This window comes from Piliocolobus tephrosceles, chromosome 8 (genome assembly GCF_002776525.5).
Source record: "Piliocolobus tephrosceles isolate RC106 chromosome 8, ASM277652v3, whole genome shotgun sequence".
NCBI lineage: Eukaryota > Metazoa > Chordata > Mammalia > Primates > Cercopithecidae > Piliocolobus > Piliocolobus tephrosceles.
The window spans coordinates 11,083,601-11,099,921 of record NC_045441.1 but is presented as its reverse complement, the minus strand read 5'-3'; the positions used below and the strand labels follow the sequence as shown (position 1 = coordinate 11,099,921).

The 16,321-nt window shown below is 52.0% G+C and overlaps 1 protein-coding gene and 1 non-coding gene across 9 annotated transcripts in view; one reads left to right on the top strand and one right to left on the bottom strand.

Annotated features, from left to right (window-relative positions):
- The window catches only part of CUX1 (cut like homeobox 1), a 469,420-nt gene that overhangs the window by 75,821 nt on the left and 377,278 nt on the right, over positions 1 to 16,321 (bottom strand). For 4 of the 8 annotated variants that reach the window (XM_023194480.1, XM_023194479.1, XM_023194481.2 and 1 more), the window contains 3 exons: positions 14,685 to 14,743; positions 10,780 to 10,828; positions 9,058 to 9,154 (listed from right to left, as the gene is read on the bottom strand). In XM_023194480.1, coding sequence (XP_023050248.1) covers positions 9,058 to 9,154; positions 10,780 to 10,828; positions 14,685 to 14,743 — 205 coding nt within the window. Of the gene's footprint in view, positions 1 to 42; positions 209 to 2,450; positions 3,296 to 4,482; positions 4,585 to 5,796; positions 5,863 to 7,341; positions 8,014 to 9,057; positions 9,155 to 10,779; positions 10,829 to 14,684; positions 14,744 to 16,321 lie in introns of all 8 variants that reach the window. The other 4 variants (XM_023194475.1, XM_023194477.2, XM_023194474.1 and 1 more) reach the window with 2 other exon arrangements.
- LOC111527928 lies at positions 10,455 to 10,585 on the top strand. The gene has a single exon (XR_002726816.1). It is a non-coding gene; the product is annotated as a small nucleolar RNA SNORA48 (small nucleolar RNA).

Here is a 16,321-nt window from a genome sequence, read left to right as displayed (position 1 = left end):
ACAGTGGGGGCAGCCCCTCTCCTCTGGCAGGACCCCTGTTACCTGGCCCTTGCTGCTGGCCCTGGACGGGTAGAACACCCTGGCCTAGCTCGCCATTCAGCCAGAGCTGCATCCGGATGAAGGGTTCTCGGCCTTTCTGCGTCAGCTTGCTCCATGGCTTCGGTCGGGACAGCATGTCGCTGACGCTGCCCTGGGACAGGCCCAGCACCTGGAGTGGCACCGAACACACACAGCCATCAGCGCCCGGGTATTAGCCTGATGCCACAGACACTGCTGCAATGCACACGCAATACACAGAGGGCATGTCTAGGGCTGACTTCTGAGCACAGAACCGTGGCCTGGTGGCAGTGATAGGTTGTGGGCAGGGAATAAACATTTAAAGATCAATGGTAGGCTGAGACCCCAGCACACGAGGACTTTCGGGCAAGCCATGGTTACAGCCACAGCTCTTAGCTCCCAGGAAGGGAAGAGGGTCTCATCCCAGGGTCTTGATCCTGCCAAGACAGCAGGCCTGTCACCCTGACACCCTGCGGAGGAGGTGTGTACAAGCACCTTGCTCTTCACCTGGTGGCACCGGGAAAGGCTAAGGTGCCAGGGACAAGACCCCTCCAGAGGTGGGGCAGTGGGTGCCAGTGGGACCGGGGAAGCTGGTGTCCTCTGCAAACATAGAGCCAGGCCGGCATTTAGAAAGGTCTGCTTGCTCTGATCGCATCCTGATCAAAGGTGAGGGCCCAGAGGTGAGCTGGTGGGACCCAGGGAGCCGGCCTGGGAGTGACAGTCCGCCGCAGATGATTGCTGAGTTGCGTGTACACACCCGAGTTTTCTGATGCTCCCATATGGCCATACATATGTATAGGCACAAACACCCCCCACAGGACACAGATGCCGCCCTGGGATATTTAGGGGCTGCATCCGATCACTCTTTTGAAAAGTTCTCAAGTTCCAGAATAAAACTGCACTCACGGGCCAAACAAGTTCAGTGCTATTAAGTCTCTGCTAAATTTAAGGCATGAGCACGAATGTCTATTTCCATGTTCTCAAATGGTATTTTTACAACACTGATCTAGAAATCTCAAGGGGCTTGAAATACTCATCCTCATTTCTAGTTGCCCCCCTTCACCTTTTGCAAAATCAGGGCAAAGTTCGCCATCGGACACCACTGGGATTTACAGCACAGCATATGGCAAACACGGAGTGGAAGGCGGGGCGGGGAGTGCGGGGATGGCACCAGGCAGGGACCCTGGCTTGGCAAGCAGGGGAGGGAGGTTGGTACCCTGCTGATCAGCCACGTGCTCCCTCAGGAAGGGCACCTTCCTTTTAGGGGAGAGGGGTGCTCCTCGTTCTATTCAGCACTCCATTATTTAATCTAAATTTAATCTAAAATGGTAGGGGGTTGGGAGGCCAAGGCGGGCAGATCACTTGAGGTCAGGAGTTCGAGCCTAGCCTGGCCAACATGGTGAAACCTCGACTCTACTAAAAATACAAAAATTAGCTGGGCGTGGTGGTGGGCTCTCGTATTCCCAGCTACGCGGGAGGCTAAAGCAGGAGAATCGCTTGAACCTGGAGAATCGCTTGAACGTGGAGAATCGCTTGAACCCAGGTCGCAGTGAGCCGAGACAGCGTCGCCGCACTCTAGCACGGGCAACAGAGTGAGACTCCATCTCAAAAAATAAATAAATAACTAAAATGATACTAGGACATGATGTTTATTTTAGATTTGGCAGGTGTGGTTAACCCTCATTCTCCTGAATCCCAGTGACCAGGAAAGTGCCAAGAACAGAAAGCCCTAGAAGCTCGTCCATGCATGATTACACTTTCCTGAGCCAGGGAAGGATGATGGGGAAACACAGGCCACCCTGCTTGGGCCATCCTCGAGCTGTGTGTCCCTGGGCAGGTTGCTTGACCTCTCTGACTGAACAATATCCAACAGTTACACAGAAAGGAACAATGATGCTCTCTGCAGCTTTTTCTAGTAAGTCCCTTTTGGCTTTCTGCGTACCGGTGGTCCCTCTACGTGATCAGATCAGATCTTTTTTAGCCTAAGAAACTTGCAGGGGTGCCTCTCGGCTTCCCCCTTGGCAGCAAAAGCTGAATGTGAACTAGGCTGCTGGCCGCTTGGGGCAAGTAGTTAACGTCCCCAAGCCTTGATGTCCTTCCGGTCAAATGGGGATTTTATCGTCTACTTCCCAGCGTAACTGAGAGGTTGAAAGGGCAGCACGCAGGTGAGAGGCCGAGCCCAGAACCTGGCTGCAGTCGGGGCTCGACAAATGGGATCAGGGGCTGGAATGTTTACCAGCCGCATCTTGGAAGTCTGGGAGCAGAGAGGATGCCTTATGCTCCGCTCTTGGGTGAATTGAAATGGGTGAGGGTCACAGACTCTGGGATAGATACTTGGTCCTCAGCAAGGAGAAGAGACGGGAGAACCAAAGCCTCAAGATCAGATCCCTTACCTTCTCCCCGAAGATTCTCTGGCAGATGCCGTTCTTGGCCAGCTTCTCCTTAACCTGCCGGGTGAGCTCGATGGTGTCCACCTCCTGGTACATGTAGACCTCGTACTGCTCAGGGGTCAGCGGGGGGACCGAGGGCTTGGTGGGCTTGGACATGGGCACGATCGGGGAGGATGGCAGGGGGCTGTTCTGCGGCGTCTCGCTGCGGCTGGCCCCGGTCAGACTCAGCTCTGAGCTCTGGGAGTATGGGGACTCGGCGCTGGGCCACTCCTTCCAGTACTCTGATGACGAGGGTCCCTGGAGCTGGCTGCGCTCGGCCCGAGGCTGGCTGCCACCTCCGCTGCCACCGCTGCCCTTCTCTTTCCCGCCGCCCGTCTCTTCGGCCTTGGCCTCCTCGGAGGAGGCGGCGTTTCTTCTCTCTGGCTGCACCGCGCTCCACCAGTGGTCCTTCCAGGCACCGCTGCGGCCCACTTCGTTTTTCACCTGTCTCAGGACCCCTTGTGCACAATCGGCCGCTCCCTGGGGGTCCAGCCCGGGGGCGTCCTGGGCCTCCTTTTTGAGGGCCGGGGGGTTGGGCAGAGCAGAGGCGCCAGCCTCAGGAGCTGCGGAGGGCTTCTTCAGGGAGATGGCGAGAGGCGGGTAGCTGGACACGGTGGGCATGGGTGAGGTGGACAGAAGCTTGGGGGTGAGGATGGTGATGTCACTCTGGGACAGCGGTGCCTGCTTTAAGGCAGGGTCGAGGGCGGCCTGCTGGGCCTCCATTTCCCGGCGGGCTTGCTGCAGGATGGAGCGGATGGCGTCATCGGAGTTCCCGCTGCCAGATGCGGAGGAAGGCTGGGCCGGCTCTGCTGCATGAAGAAACAGGGGTGAGAGTGTGGCAGGGAGGCCCCCTTCAGCTGGGGACATGCTTCTCATCCTAACTTGACCTACTGCAAAGTGTGGGTTATTTGGGAGAACCACACCGTCTATTTCCCCAGCATGGCCCCTGTCAGTGAAACATTCAGGCATCTTGTCTGAACCAAGGACCAGGGCCTGATGCTATAGCTTGATGACCTGGTGGCCTTTGGTACACACAGATGTAGAGGGTAACAAAGGGGGTGTCAGTGAAAGTGCTCCCTGACGTGCCCTCCTGGAACTCCTTTCCCTGAGGATTTTTTTTTTTTTTTTTTTTTGACAGGATCTCACTCTGTTGCCAAGGCTGGAGTGCAGTGGCATGATCATGGTTCACTGTAACCTCTACCTCCCTGGCTCAAGCAATCCTCCCAGCTCAACCTCCCAAGTAGCTGGGACCACAGGTGCATGCCACCATGCCTGGCTAGTGTTTTAAGAGACAAGGTGTCTCACTATGTTGCATAGGCTGGTCTTAAACTCCTGAACTCAAGCCATCCTCCCCCATCAGCTTCCCAAAATGCCAGGATTATAGGTGTGAGCCACCGCACCTGGCCTCTGATAATTTTTATACTTAGTATTCATTTTCCTGTGCTATATTCTGAAATGCAAGTAGTTCTGTCAAAGCTGAGGAGCGTAATTTCCGTGAATAATTGCAACTAGGGACCAGGTGTGGTGGCTCATGCCTGTAATCCCAGCACTGTGGGAGGTCGAGGTGGGTGGATCACTGTAGGTCAGGAGTTCGAGACCAGCCTGGCCAACATGGTGAAACCCCGTCTCTACTAAAAAACACAAAAATTAGTGGGCATGGTGGCACATGTCTATAGTCCTAGCTACTTGGGAGGCTGAGGCATGAGAATAGCTTAAAACTGGGAAGCAGAGGTTGCAGTGAGCTGAGATTGTGCCACTGCACTCCAGCCTGGGCAACACAGCGAGACTGCATCTCAAAAAAAAAGAAAAAGGTAACTATTAGGCAAATACAGATCACACAGACAGACCTGCTTCTCTCTACGTGCCTAAATGCTTGAGAACAGGCGTTCATTATTGTTTAAAAAAAAAAAAGAGTTAATTACTGCTGACCAGAGCACTCATGACAATTCTCTTAATTAAGTCTGGAAGACAGTGGGTGAAGAAATGGAAGCTGTACCAGTTTTCTGCACTTGGAGCTCCCGCTTGGCTTGCTCTAGGATGGACTTGATGGCTTCATCAGAGCCAGTCTCCGAGGCTCGGATCCGGGTGGTGATGTTACCTGTGGGGAGAAGTTGCGCCAATGACATCAAACCCAAACCTCGGACAAAAAGCAGCGCTGCGCGAAGACGTCATTCTGATATATAGCCCCGGGTGGGGGCTGGTGACACAAGGAGGCAGATGTGGCCTCCCAGTGGCCTGCGTTTGCTGTGAGTGCAACTTCACAGTGATACCGGGCAGGAGGGATTTCCTGCTCAGTTGACCTTACGGTCAATGTTACTCTGCCAGAGCCGGACACCACCCGTGGGTTAGTACCCTGGAGAACCGATCATTTAATCTATATATATAAAAGGCAAGTGATTAAAAGGCAATGTTTCTCATGAGTCACTTAGAAGCAACTGCTGTGGCTTGGGACTGACTCTCCTTGGGGTTAGATGTTTATTGGAGGCTGATGTCCCACACAGGATAAATGGGAAAGGAGGGCGGAGGGTTTGAGGCTGATTGTCTATCAATCATTCAGAGGCACAGGGTGAAGAAAGACAGACTTAACTTAAAAAATTGTTTGCATCTACGATCACATGTCTTTTTAAAATTTACAAATGAGGAAAGGAGCCTGCAGAAATTCCTAAGGGGCGAGGATGGATTCTTTCCGCCACACGGTGATGTTTGTGCAGGCAAATGTGCAGATGAAATGAAGCTACTATGGCCCGGGGACCGGCCCCAGCTCTTTCGGGAAGCTGCCCGGATAGTTTAATTTCGTACTACCTTCCTAAATAGGAACCACTGCTTTCAAAACAAGTATACCACCATTTAAAAACAAGTATGCCACCGGGACGATTTGGGATGCGTTCGTTCCGTAGGACCTTGAGTGTATTTCCGAGTTAAAAATACAAGGAAGCAGCAGTATTTAATTTGATGGGGTCACCTGACTTTTCTCAGAGCAACCACTGTTATTTTTTCAACTGCGTCTGAGAAAAATGGGGGACCGGGTAATTAGGATCTGAAGTGGGCTGGGATTCAGACTCGGGGTGGGGGGGCGCTTAGCTTAGTGATGCCTCTTCTCACCTCTGCCTGCGCTTGGGAAAGGGCAGGCAGCTTGGGAGGAGGGGGCTGGGTGTGCTTGAACCCGTGCCTTGTTTTATACTTACTAGCTGTTTTTCCATCAGGTTCCAGGCCAGAATCACACTGCACAGTTTTAACCCAAATACACAGCTAAGGACATGCTGCTTCCCTAGGTGACTGACTGCAAAGAAAACACCTGCCTGCAACATACCTTCAGACCCATTTCTTCGTTTCGGTACTTCCTGAAATAGTCTGTTCAGGCTCTGGCCTGGATTCTCTGTTGAAAAACAAGTGTGGTAAGAACAAAACAATCAGGGGAATGGTGGTGTTGACGATATGGGCTGTGTGACATGAAATCTGAGCCGCCTGTCGCTAAAGAAAGGGCTCAGGGTTGCCTGTGCAACTCGGGAGTTTCTAGAATCTTCTGAGAGGCCCTTCCCTGGCTGACTGGCCCGCAGAGGCCGTGACTCTGCTGCAAAAGGAGATGGGGGAAATCTAAGTAGCGACCTACGGCATCAAGGCCAGGGAGGTCCACGGGAGGGAGGACTGCCTTGAAGGAGGATCACCCACCAGCCCCCAGAACAAAGCTCACATTAATCATCCAAAGACATTCAATTTCGGTTAACATCCTCATAAAACACTGCATGTTCTTGGTGCAAACTGATGCTGTTCAAAACATCTTCCTGCTCTGTTTGAGTCTAAGTTTCAGGGTGTTTCAAATATGTCTGATGAAACGACCTCTCTATAGCTCTGTTGATGTGGCACATTGATCCCCTGGTCTTAAAACAGAGAAGGAACTTTCTTTCTTGTTTTTTTTTTAATTTGAGGCAGGTTCTCACTCTGTTGCCCAGGCTGGAGTGTAGTGGCTCAATCATGGCTCACTGCAGCCTCCACCTCCTGGGCTCAAGTCATCCTCTTGCCTTAGCCTCTCAGGTAGCTGGGACCACAGGTACACGCCACCACGCCCGGCTAATCTTTTGATTTTTTTGTAGATCAAAAGATTACAAAATCCATATTGCCCAGGCTGGTCTTGAACTCCCGGACTCAAGCGATCTGTCCACCTCAGCCTCCCAAACTGCTGGGATTATGGGCATGAGCTACCATGCCCGGCTAGGATTTTTGAAATTATGAATACGACTGACATTTTATCTTTTTATGGAGTGTGGGGTAGAAAGGGTGCTTAAATAAAATTTTTTGTGTATTTTACTCAAGCCAGGCCTGTTTTACTCATAATGCTAAACAAATCACTAATGGACCATGAACAATGTAAGGAAGGTGGCCACGGGACACGCCCTCTTTTGCGGGGTGGGAAGATGGGGGGTGTCATCTGTGACGTGTTCTCCCTACAGAACCAGCTCTGCACAAGGATCGAGCCCAGTCAACATGGTGTTATGGGGTTGGAGGGGACACAAGGGCTCCTCCTGAAAGTGAGACCAGCACCCAAGGCCAATTAGACCCATGGCCACTAAGCATACCGAGATGCTATACGTCATGTAATACGATCTACAGTATTGAAATACTACAGGGTTTCCTAAGTATGGAGTGCTGAGTGCATTTGAAAGGCCAGATCTCCTAAATCTAACAGCCTTAACTCATGCTGGGCCACCCTTGAGCTCTGGACGTGGCAGAAGTAAAGAGAACTTTACCTGATGTGATGCACAAATGTTTCATCACACACACACACACGCATGCACACACACATGTGCAACTCTGTGACGGGCTCACACGCTGGCGCCACCCAACGCCAGTCTCTCACCTCTTTGTCTGCCTTGGATGCTACGGAGGGCCAGGATGTTCTGCTCATCAGAGAGGAACTGTTTCATCTTGTGAAATGGCTCCTTGCCGCGAACAGTCAGTTTATTCCATGGCTTGGGTCGAGCTAGAATCTCGCTCACGGACCCTTGAGACAGTCCCAACACATAATGTCCAAAAATACGTTGTCCGATATTGTGCTTAATAAGCTGCTCTTTGACCTGCCGGGCGATTTCTGCAGTGTCCATCTCCTCGCCCTCGGAGACGCTCCCAGCACTTTCTGACTGGCTGGGGGATGGGGCCATGCCATTGACATCTGGGCTTTGTTGTAATGGACTTTGGGAAGATATGGAGTTTGTGCTGTATGGACCTGTTGAAAAAATCATGCTTGTGCTTCCGGCTTCCTGCATAGCCTTGGAGTAGAAGGACTGCATTAGCTGCCGCTGGAGAAGAGAGTTTAGTGCAAATTTTCCTGTAGAAGCCAGGGGTAGGCTGGGGCTTGCCAGGGATGAGCTGAAAAAGTCTTGACTTAACCCCGCTGGTGAGAACTGGTGTGTACCATTAGTATTGGAAGCCTGCTCCCCCGGGTTGCGGGGCAACTGAGAAGGAGGGGGGGCCGGCAAAGATCCCGGGCGCCGACTTTCAGGCTGGTCTTTCCCTTTCCTCCTGGCTGACCCTACAAGGAAGGGCAAACAGAATGCATTATGGGGGATTCCAAAGGGGGAAAAAAAAACCAAGACCAAAATGCAAAAGTTTGCCCCCGCAAAAGGGAAAACAAAAAAAAGTGCAGGTTTTTTTTTTTTTTTTTTTTAACAAGGGCCAATGAGGTGGGTTGGTTTGTTTTCCGATTAAATTTGTAAGTCAGCCAAACGAGGCTTCCCAAAACAAGCAACATGCATTCATGTTTGCGCCTTTCTTGTACGTTGCAGCCTGGAGAGTCCCCTTCACATAGATTCAAACTCCTAGCGTGACAAGGAGCCGGTGACACACACAGGGAAGAGTTGACGGGTCACGGGCCTCTTACTGGGCCCGCTGGCCCCGGCCGGAGGAGCAGCAAACACTGACATTTTAGGATCAATGGATTCGCTCGCACCTCTTGCTCTGAGGTGGATGCACGGTACCAAGCCCCCTCGATTTGGAGGCGCGCGCCCGTTTTGAGAATGCAATACCATCGGAGCCCGAGACACCTGTACGCGTTTTACCAGCTGCCCAAATCAGAAGCACAGTCAGTGACGCCACCATTTGGGGGATGAGCCAAGAAAGGCTAAGGATGGGGGACGCATCCCCAGGGTAGACCTGACCAAGGAAGAAAAACCTCTACTGGACCCGGCATGCCCGGGGCCGTCCCTGAAACCACCACCAGAGCGAGGCTGGGTTCACACTGCCCCAGCCTCTGTGCAGCACAACTAGACACAGATCAGAAAGGCCGACGTCCTCCAAGCTGTCCCTCCCAGGGTCTCCAGCCGCACTGCCCCTAACTGACCTCCGCAGAGCCTGTGCGGCTGGCCCGTCTCAACATCCAGCTTTTTAAGCAGGGCGGGGAAGGGAAGGGAGGAGCGGTGAGGAGAAGGGCACCCAACACGCATTAGTCAAAGGTTCTCATCAACCGGCGCTTCTCTGGCCATGCATCTGCCCAGACTCACGGTTCACCTTCCTTTTCCTTGACCGACCCCTGGAAGCGAACCAAGCACCGCACACGCGCCAAGCCCGGCCAACCTACCGCTCAGGTCGCTGTTGGAGATGCGCAGCGCGGCGTTCTCCGACTGCAGCGAGCGGTTCTTCTCCATCAACAGCACCTCCAGGGGCTTGGCCGCATCCTAGAAGAGGCAAAGCAGGGGGCTCACTGGGGGCTCACTGCGGGGCCGGCCACCCACCCGCTTCCTGGGCGACCAGGCCCGGAGCCCTGCCTCCCTCCGTCTGTCCGTGTTCCCACCTAGCTCTCCATCTGACTCTGAAGTGGGCTATGGACAGCTGATTTTCCCCCAAGACGTTTAACACACATGGAAAACAAGTTCCTTTCAGAAAGAATGGATTCTAGTTGAAGTCATTTTTCTTCTTAGACTTCCACAGCTTCTAAACAATTAATTATTCTCTCATCTGTTCTCAAACTCAAGCCACCTGAACTCGCGCCTCATTTGGCCGTAAGACTGGCTGCCAAGCCACAAACCTCTGTCTGAACGTTTCTGTAAAGGGAACTTTTCTTTTTTTTGCCAGCCACAAAGATGTTGGTTGTCTTCTGGGCATCAGGAGTCAGATTCCACTTAGGATGTCAATTTGATTTGATTTGATTTTTTAATTTTTTGAGACGGAGTCTTGCTCTGTCACCCAGGCTGGAGTGTAGTGGCACAGTCTTGGCTCACTGTATCCTCTGCCTCTGGGGTTCAAGTGATTCTCCTCCCTCAGCCGCCCGAGTAGCTGGGATTACAGATGTGTGCCACAACACCCAGCTAATTTTTTATATTTTTGGCAGAGATAGGGTTTCACCATGTTGGCCAGGCTGGTCTCGAACTCCTGACCTCAAGTGATCCACCCACCTCAGCCTCCCAAAGTGCTGGGATTACAGGTGTGAGCTACCATGCTTGGCCTGGAAGTCAGTTTTAATCCGCCACCAGATGACCCTGGGCCAATGTCATCCTGCCCTTGTGCCTTCTCTACTGAGGCAGCATGTAACCAAAGTTTCTAAACCAATCTATTTTTGGCTGCTCTTTAATGCAATTAAAAAAAAAAAAGTCTCTCTCGGTTGTCCAGGCTGGAGTTCAGTGGCACGATCATAGCTCACTATAGCCTTGAACTACTGGGCTCAAGCGATCTTCCTGCCTCAGCCTCCCAAGTAGCTGGGACCACAGGCATATGCCATAGTACTTGGCTATTTTTTGCTTTTTGTTTTTAATAGCGATGTGGTCTTGCTATATTGCCCAGGCTGTTCTCGAGTTCCTGGCCTCAAAGCGATCCGCCTGTCTTGGCCTCCCAAAGTGCTGGGATTACAGGCATGAGCTACTGAGCCTGGCCTTCTTAAACACAACTGACAGTTTTTTATTTACGTTCTTAGTACCTGCTCAAGTGAAATCACAATTTCACTTTAGTTACCAGTTTGGAAAACACTAACTTGTCTCTTTTTGCCTCTTTTTAGTTAAAGATAATTTGCTTTTTGGTAGTGCCCATCTCCTATCAGTCAGGGATGAAGCAATCCCTTGTTCATCCCCAGCTTGGCTTTTGATCTATGCCTGGTTCACACCTTGGACACATGGAAAAAAAAGGAGAGAGAGAGAGAAAAAAAAAAGACAATCTGCTTTAACTTGGTTAAAATGTTCTTGAAGTATGACTCATTGACTGTAAGCGAGAGGCCTCATAGAAACAGTGAGATCATGGGATATTCCGGAGGGACCAGTGGTAACCAGCAGCGGGGCTGACGCTAGTGCTGACCATTGAGTGAGACACGTACCTGCGTCCCAGCGGCCTCGGACGGTGCAAACTCCATGGACTTCAGAATGCTGCAAGAGCACGAGAGAGGGGTTATTTTATTTTAGTTTTTGAGCCAGAGTCTCGTTCTGTCACCCAGGCTAGAGTGCAGTGGCACGATCTTGGCTCACTGCAACCTCTACCTCCTGGGTTCAAGCAATTCTCCTGCCTTAGCCTCCCGAGTAGCTGGGATTACAGGCATATGCCATCATGCCCACTAATTTTTGTGTTTTTAGTAGAGATGAGGTTTCACCGTGTTGGCCAGGCTGGTCTCGAACTCCTGACCTCCACTGATCCATCCGCCTCAGCCTCCCAAAGTGCTGGGATTACAGGCGTGAGCCACCGCGCCCGGCCCAGGGCGGTTATTTTCTACTTATACCTTTGACAACAGCCACATTAATAAGCATTAACATTACAATTTCCTGCTCTCCAGGAACTGAAGAACTGTCAACTTTAACAACTTCCCTGGCAGTAATAGAATCTGATAATGTCTCTAGAATAACTATTCAACTAGCAGTTGGCTGGCAAAAGTTTCTTGCCTAGCATGTAAATCATTCCATATGGAATCACACCAGGTCTGTTCAGAGTATAATTTTAAAGTTTAATACAGGCATAACATTGTTGCAAGTGGAATGTATTTGTAAAGCTTAAAGGGAAGGAAAAAGTGGTAAGGAGAAGCTAGAGAGAGAGGAACCCACCAGGGCGGCCACTGCCCACACCTCACTTCTAACTGGCACCCACCTGGGGATCAGGGGATACAGGCAAAGGGCAACGTCCTAGACTTGGATGACTCAGAAGTGAGGTGGACAGACCTTCTCTGCAGCCCCAGGTTAGGGAAGGAGCGCAATGACAAAGGTGTGGCAACATAAGGTGACTTCTGCCTCCCTTGTTCTCATCGGCACTGAAAAGGGCCATGCCCTGATCACTACAGTCTCAGTGAGTCCAGGTCCCCAGGATTATTACTGTTTCTTGAGTTCCCTTTGCTGTGGATGTCCCTCTTTTGCTGAGTATACCAAGGAGAAGAGGGGAAGTGAGGCTGTGTGGCTTGAAGGAGCTGCAAGTGTTTCTCTGAAATAACCAAGGATGGAAGAGAGACCCAGAGCAGGCTGGCTGGACCGTGAGATTTACCACTCACAGGTGCAGAGTCAACCGAACCTTTGCTGTGTTCCTGCAGCCACGATTTCGGCCTCTGTCCCTTTAGTGTGTGCCACCACACCCGGATAATTTTTGTATTTTTAGTAGAGACGGTGTTTCGCCATGTTGGCCAAGCTGGTCTCCTGACCTCAGGTGATCCGCCCGCCTCGGCCTCCAAAGTGCTGGGATTACAGGTGTGAGCCACTGTGCCCGGCCGAAAGGGGTTTCTTAAGATGGAATCCTGTCCTTTGTTTCCTATTTTCTTTAGGATTATGTAATAAAAGACCATGTGTCTATTTATTTATTCTACAGATCTTTACCAGCAGCCTGCTAGTCGCTTGTTGCCGTGGGGAATCAGAACCACTCCTGGTCCGTACTCCAGGAAATGTACAGGCCAGTCAGGTAATAGGCAAGACTCCAAGTGGTCCATTAAGAGACAGAACTTGCGAGGACCCCAGTACGAGGGATCTTGACAGGCTGGAGACCACGTCTCAGCGTCACGATGAACAAGCATTGGAGAAGGGCCCTGAAGGGACAGGGTGTGCTGCAGTGTATGAGGATCTGAGGTCAGCATCCCGTTGCGTGGGGGTGAGGAAATGGAAATGGGACGACGTTGAGAAGGGGACGCGGGCAAGAGCCCAAGAGCACACCTGGGCAAAGAAGCCACCTGAGTGGGGCTTCCAAATGTGCACATGGTGGTGGGGCCTGTCGTGTGCAGATGCAACAGAAGGAGTCAGCAGGAACGTGGTGACAAGCGGGGCTGGCGAGGCAGCCCTGCACTGGGGGTAGCAGCTGCCTGTGGCCTAGTGGGCTATGGATGAGAGGGAGTAGACTGGTATGTGCTGCTGGCTGGAGCCTGGAAACCTCAGCTCCCAGGGAATGAAGTGAACTTGGGGGAAGCGGGGGAGGCGGGGGAGGAGGAGGAGGAGGAAGAGGAAGAGGAATACTAACTCCCAGGATGAGGCTGGGCAAAGGCCTTTGCAGCAGAGTTTCTCTGGCTCAAAATTAGAAGGCCCAATTTCTTTTTCTTTTTTAGAAGAGGGAAAGGAAGGAAAGAATGGGATAGGAGAGGCAGGTAGAGGTTAACCAGGTAACGTTTAATAATAAGTTACATGTAATCCCAGCACTTTGGGAGGCTGAAGTGGGCGGATCACCTGAGGTCGGGAGTTCGAGACCAGCCTGACCAACATGGAGAAACCCCATCTCTACCAAAAATACAAAATTAGCCCAGGGTGGTGGCTCATGCCTGTAATCCCAGCTACTTGGGAGGCTGAGGCAGGAGAATCGCTTGAACCCGGGAGGCAGAGGTTGCGGTGAGCTCAGATAGCACCGCTGCACTCCAGCCTAGGCAACAAGAGCGGAACTCTGTCAAATAAATAAATAAGTAAGTAAGTAAGTAAGCAAGTTACAAAGGCTGGAAGTGTTAGAGGGGTGTAGGGGTTTGTCCAAAGAGGTGCCGGCAGAGGCCTCGCAGGTGGAAAGGGGATGAGACTACTCGGGGGGAGAGCATGGTGGGGACAGGGACTACGAGGGCCAGCAGACATCAGGGAGGCTGGAGGTCTCAGGCGAGAGAAGGCAGCTGGTCATGGAAGTGAAATGGTTCAAGAGGACACCCAATGAGTTTTTCTTAGCAGAATGGAATTAACAATACAAAGAAAACGTGGTGAGTGGGTGTAGGCTCATCTTAAAAGGAGAAATGGAAAATAGCAGCAAGAGAGAAAGGGGCTGATGGGACAGCAGGAGGGACAGGAAGGAAGGGACCCAAGGTCGAGGCGGAGGGGGGCAGCCTGCACAGATGGGAGGTGGCACCTAAGACCAGAGGCGGGGGTCTGTCCCTAGCAGAGGGCTAGGGCATCTGTGGATAGAGGTTGGGGTAACAGTGACAAGGGCAGAGAAGAACCCCCGAGGAAGCCTCAAACCAGCAGAGTTCCAGCCGCGAGAAGCATAGGGGGACCCGTGGGGCCGGTCACTATGCCCTAGGCAACCTTTGTTTGCAGTGGTTAATAACGTTAGGAGTGAGGCAGGGATGCCGGTGGGAAGGCTTGGAGTGGCTGACGATCCAGGGGAGCTGTATGAACGCAGAGGGTCTGACCACAGGCCCCAGGCTTGCAGGGGAGGTCAGTGAGCCTGGAGCATGATGGATGTTGGGGGACAGGTAAAGACCAGGACCTGGGAGCTCCAGAGAGCCAAAGAAGGCTCAGGGTGAGGAGGCAGAGGTGGGGGCTGCTGGCCAAGAAGGGAACTTTGAAGCTTGAGAACTGAGAATGCCATCATTAGCCCTGAAAAGATGACAAGCTTTCGGCTACAGTCTCACAGATGGAGAACAGAGATTGGAAGACAGAGTTTCCGAGTCCAGGAGGCCAGGGCAGTGTGAGGCCATATGCCCACCTTCAACCCGAAAATGTTTCCCTCCTGTGCTTTGCTTCTGTTTGGGGAATTTATAGTTGCAAAACAAGGTCATATTTGATCATTTCTGTAAAGGCACTATGCCCCTGATTCCACGCATTCTGGAATACCTGAAATGCACAGCTTTTAGCAGAAGTCCAAAGAATTCAGGGACAGGCCCGAGGGCAAACGCCCACAGCGTTGGGTAGCCCAGGACACCGTGCAGTGGCAGAACTCTGGCTGCATTTATGGGCATCTGCTGAGCCAGAGGGCAGGGGGCCAAGGCTGCCTGTCACCGGCCTGGCATTGTTAGCAGATGGCCCTAATGCGCCCCAGCTTGTGAGGGGCCACAGAGGTCTCTGTACTTACTTCAGCTCTTTCTTCACCTCTTCATAGTCAGCCTGGCCTTTGAGTTTTTCTTCCAGTTGCTGAAAACAGAGAAGAATTTGATCAGTGGCCATGCCTGACAACAGGTCGATGGACTTCACCGACGGCATTCGCTGCGGAACAGCCAGCTGTGCCTGCGAGGGGAAGCCAGCCCTTGTGAATGGAGTCAACAGTGCTGGGCCATCTTTTTTCCTTCACGCTCCCAGCCTGCCCAGTGTGAGTGCGTGCCCAGGCACAGCAACGTGTGTAGGGATGCTGTAAAGTTGTTAACGTACAACTTAGCAAAAGCAGAATGAAGGCTGGGTATGGTGACTCATGCCTGTAATTCCAGCACTTTGGGAGGCTGAGGTGGGAGGAGTGCCTGAGCCCAGGAGTTTGAAACCAGTCTGGGCAACATGGTGAGGCCCCATCTCGACAAAAAATAAAAAAAATTAGCTGGGTTGCTGGTACATGCCTGTGGTCCCAGCTACTTGGGAGGCTGAGGTGGGAGGATTGCTTGAGCCCAGGAGTTGGAGGGTGCAGTGAGCTACGACTGTGCCGCTGCACTCCAGCCTGGGTGACTGAGTGAGGAATGGAGACCCTACCTCTTTTAAAAAAAAAAAAAAAGAAGAAAGAATCTTTGCAGAGGAGGAAAAGTACATTTTGTAGGAAGTGCCATGAAACCGCAAACAGAAGGAGGAGAGCTTTCCTGGTGTCTGAAAAGCAGCGTGTGGTTTTAAGCAAAATATGTGAGGCTGAGGGACTCATACAGCTGGTTGTCAACACCTTTGGGAGGACCTCTGCTAATGAGAGACACAGCCCTTTTGTGTTGAGAGTAGGTATCAAATAGGCATCAGGGCAAATGCCTTTGCACTCCTGAACCCCTGAATGCTGGGATTTTAGGAGTAGGGGCCTGTTCAGTTAGGTGCTCGGTGGCTTCCCTGACAGCAAGCTGGTCTGAGTCCTGCGGGGAGGGCTCTGCCCGAGATACTGCTCCCTCTCAGGTGCCTAGGGGAACGATGGCACATTTCCAAATCACAGTGATGCTCCAGTGGGCTCCAGAAAGGTCTGGGAGCCCACTGGGGACAGATGTGGCTGTTTCTTGTTTTTCTTTTTAATCTTTTTTTTTTTTGGAGGAGACAGACTCTCGCTCTGTTGCCCAGGCTGGAGTGCAGTAGCGTGATCTTCGCTTGGCTCACTGCAACCTTGGCCTCCCGAGTTCAAGCAATTCTCCTTCCTCAGCCTCCCCAGTAGCTGAGATCACAGGCATGCACCACCACTCCTGGCTAATTTTTTTGTATTTTTAGTAGAGATGGGGTTTTGTCATGTTGGCTAGGCCGGTCTTGAACTCCCAACCCCAGGTGACCCTCCCGCCTCAGCTTCCCAAAGTGCTGGGATTATAGGAGTGAGCCACCCTGCCCAGCCTGATGTGGCCGTTTCTGCCCACAGCTCTGCAGGGCTTTCTTGCGAGAGGAGCCATTGCTGTGGGGTGGTCGTAGGGGGTGCTTTCTTCTCTGAAGGTGTTTTTGGACTAGTTTGCTTTTGATCTTTTCTAAAGGGAGCTCCTTGGAGGAAATGAGGCAACTCTACGTAAAACAAGAACATGGGGGGACAGTGCCAGGAGGGTGTTCTGACCATTC